The 3,535-nt window shown below is 44.6% G+C and overlaps 1 protein-coding gene across 1 annotated transcript; it reads left to right on the top strand.

Annotated features, from left to right (window-relative positions):
- Positions 1–398: 398 nt before the first annotated feature.
- On the top strand, positions 399–2,945 carry CHRM3 (cholinergic receptor muscarinic 3). Its single transcript, XM_011387225.2, has one exon. It carries the CDS (start codon positions 552–554, stop codon positions 2,322–2,324), a length of 1,773 nt encoding a protein of 590 aa, XP_011385527.1. The 5' UTR covers positions 399–551; the 3' UTR covers positions 2,325–2,945.
- The last annotated feature ends 590 nt before the right edge of the window (positions 2,946–3,535 follow it).

Genomic DNA, 3,535 nt, shown 5'->3' with positions numbered 1-3,535 from the left:
ACCGGTCCACAGTCCGGGGTTTTGATATTCTTCATTCCAATGAGGCTTAAATAGATGTGTTGCCTTAAAGTCACTTATGTTTGAAGCCTGGGATAGGTACATGCCCACATGATTAAGATGCAAATGAATAAAGTAGCCTGATGATAAAACTATGCTGGCTAAGTATCATATAAGCATCTAATATTTTCTCCTTTCTCTTTAAAATAAGAGAGGAAAGGAAGATTTTGTCTGATAGCAGCATTATGTGGACGTATATGTGGGATATATTTAGAAATGTGGAAAATGGAGGGCAGGGGGAAAGCACAATGTTCAGTGCATGCCATTAGCTAATCGTGCTACCTTGAATAAATCAGTCTCTGCCTGTCCTAAATTCCTCACCTTCGAAATAAGAGAATGAATTTTATGTTTTGGCCTTTCTGAGAAGCAGAACCTTATACTAGGGCTTCTATGTTTTTTAAAGTATACAATGCAAAGAATAAGGCAAATGAAGGCAGAAATTTTCATAACTCCATCTTTTCTCTTTTCTCCCCAGACTATGTCAGAGAGTCACAATGACCTTGCACAACAACGACACACGCTCGCCTTTCTTCCTGAACATCAGCAGTTCCTGGATGCATGGCTCCTCAGATACAGGGCCGCCCCCAGGAATTATCACTCATTTTGGCAGCTACAACATTTCTCAAACAGCTGGGGATTTCTCTTCTCCAAACGACACCACCAGTGATCCTCTGGGAGGTCATACCCTCTGGCAAGTGGTCTTTATTGCGTTCTTAACCGGCATCCTGGCTCTGGTGACCATCATCGGCAACGTCCTAGTGATAGTGGCATTTAAGGTCAACAAGCAACTGAAGACAGTCAATAACTACTTCCTCCTAAGCCTAGCCTGTGCGGATCTGATTATTGGGGTCATTTCAATGAATCTGTTTACTACTTACATTATCATGAACCGATGGGCTTTAGGAAACTTGGCCTGTGACCTCTGGCTTTCCATTGACTATGTGGCTAGCAATGCCTCAGTCATGAATCTTCTGGTAATTAGCTTTGACAGGTACTTTTCCATCACAAGGCCACTCACGTACCGGGCCAAACGAACAACAAAAAGAGCTGGTGTGATGATAGGCCTGGCTTGGGTCATCTCCTTTGTCCTTTGGGCTCCTGCCATCTTGTTCTGGCAATACTTTGTTGGGAAGAGAACTGTGCCCCAAGGGGAGTGTTTCATCCAGTTCCTCAGCGAGCCCACCATCACCTTTGGCACGGCCATTGCTGCCTTTTATATGCCTGTCACCATTATGACTATTTTATACTGGAGGATCTATAAGGAAACTGAGAAACGTACCAAAGAGCTTGCTGGGCTACAAGCCTCTGGGACAGAAGCAGAGGCAGAAAACTTTGTCCACCCTACAGGCAGTTCTCGAAGCTGCAGCAGCTATGAGCTTCAACAGCAAAGCTTGAAACGCTCTACCAGGAGGAAGTATGGCCGCTGCCACTTCTGGTTCACAGCAAGGAACTGGAAGCCCAGTACTGAGCAGGTGGACCAAGACCAAAGCAGCAGTGACAGCTGGAATAACAACGATGCTGCCGCTTCCCTGGAAAACTCTGCATCCTCTGACGAGGAGGACATAGGCTCAGAGACAAGAGCTATCTACTCCATTGTGCTCAAGCTTCCAGGTCACAGCACCATCCTCAACTCCACCAAGTTACCCTCATCAGACAACCTGCAGGTCCCCAACGAGGAGCTGGGGACAATGGACTTAGAGAGGAAAGCCAGTAAGCTGCAGGCCCAGGAGAGCATGGATGATGGAGGCAGTTTTCAAAAAAGCTTCTCCAAGCTTCCCATCCAGTTAGAGTCAGCAGTGGACACAGCCAAAACCTCTGATGTCACCTCCTCAGTGGGTAAGACCATGGCCACTCTACCTCTGTCCTTCAAGGAAGCCACTCTGGCCAAAAGGTTTGCTCTGAAGACCAGAAGTCAGATCACTAAGCGGAAGCGGATGTCACTCATCAAGGAGAAGAAGGCAGCCCAGACCCTCAGTGCCATCCTGCTCGCCTTCATCATCACCTGGACCCCCTACAACATCATGGTCCTGGTGAACACCTTCTGTGACAGCTGTATACCCAAAACCTATTGGAATCTGGGCTACTGGCTGTGCTACATCAACAGCACCGTGAACCCCGTGTGCTATGCCCTGTGCAACAAAACATTCAGAACCACTTTCAAGATGCTGCTACTGTGCCAGTGTGACAAAAGGAAGAGACGCAAGCAGCAGTACCAGCAAAGACAGTCAGTGATTTTTCACAAGCGTGTGCCGGAGCAGGCCTTGTAGAATGAGGTTTTGTCAATAGCAGTGACCAAATGCACACATCAACCCACAAACCTTAGGAGGGGGATAAGGCGAGGGTAGAGTGATTTCTGGTGATGATAAAAAATGTTTTTTATCGCCCAGATGTGAAAGAAGCTGCCTGTTTACTGACCCATTGGATAAACCCATTTTAATACAAAAAGTCAAATGCCAATTCAGCACAAAAAAAGCATGTTACTGAATATAAGGAAATTTATTCTGAAGTACACTTTAAGTGTTTTTTTCTTAAAGAGGAAAAAGAGTTGTTTCATAGCAATTATACACCTAAATTGATCTGCTTGGTTCTTTTCGTTCCCATTAGTTCTGGAATCTTAGCTAAGCTAAACTAGCTGGCCCAGTTGCCACGTTCTTTACAAGAACCCCGAAAGTGTTGATACAGATCCCTCGTGGAGCACGTCAGGCTAGTGAATCCAGGGTTCTAAATCTACTTCATAGATTGCTAAGCGGGATCTTCTTGTCCAAGTAGGGCTTTTTGTCTTCTCTTTGGTGTATCGCTAAACTCTATTTGTGGACTTGATTATTGATTCCTGCAAAGTACTGTTTCATGCAGTTCAAGTTTCTTACAAATAAAAATATATAAGTGTGTGTGTGTATATGTGTGTGTGTGTGAACACACACACAGTGTATATAATATAATGGGAATCACTGAACTGGCAAATTATTCCTGCAATATATGATTTCAGTACTTCAGTAACTGAATTCTTGAGCATCCTAACACAACATAAAAGTGAAATAAATGCGGTGAAATGTTTAGAAAACCAGGGCTATTTTACGCAAACCACCCTGCAGACCGTGCAGCAGAGAGCAGCCAGGACTTCCTGGCAGGTCTGAGCAGGTCACAGCCTTGTGATTCATGTCAAGTACCATGGCTTGACCAGACTCAGTGTCATCTGTCTCCTTGTTGATACCCTCAACCAAGCTAAATCAAATCGGGCCCCTCTGAACTCAAAAAATGAACCACAGCCACATGCTTGAATTTAATCGTCCATATCTGAGTGTTTCCCAGCAAAATTTCTGCTATCTAAACTGCTTACAATTCAATAATAGTGTCGCATTTGAATGTCATACACAGCGATATTTATGGCAAAGCAAAAAGACATTGTGGGGGGCTGATGGAGAATACGGTATGCAATGTCTTGCTTCCTGGTATCTTGTAAATGAAACGCTACACCTTT

This window comes from Pteropus vampyrus, unplaced genomic scaffold, assembly GCF_000151845.1.
Source record: "Pteropus vampyrus isolate Shadow unplaced genomic scaffold, Pvam_2.0 Scaffold1000001983, whole genome shotgun sequence".
Classification (NCBI taxonomy): Eukaryota; Metazoa; Chordata; class Mammalia; order Chiroptera; family Pteropodidae; genus Pteropus; species Pteropus vampyrus.
This window is presented reverse-complemented; position numbering and strand designations above follow the sequence as displayed.

Excerpts from the sequence above, each read along its gene's own strand:
- CHRM3 (XM_011387225.2), top strand. The coding sequence starts at position 552 with ATGACCTTGCACAACAACGACACACGCTCGCCTTTCTTCCTGAACATC.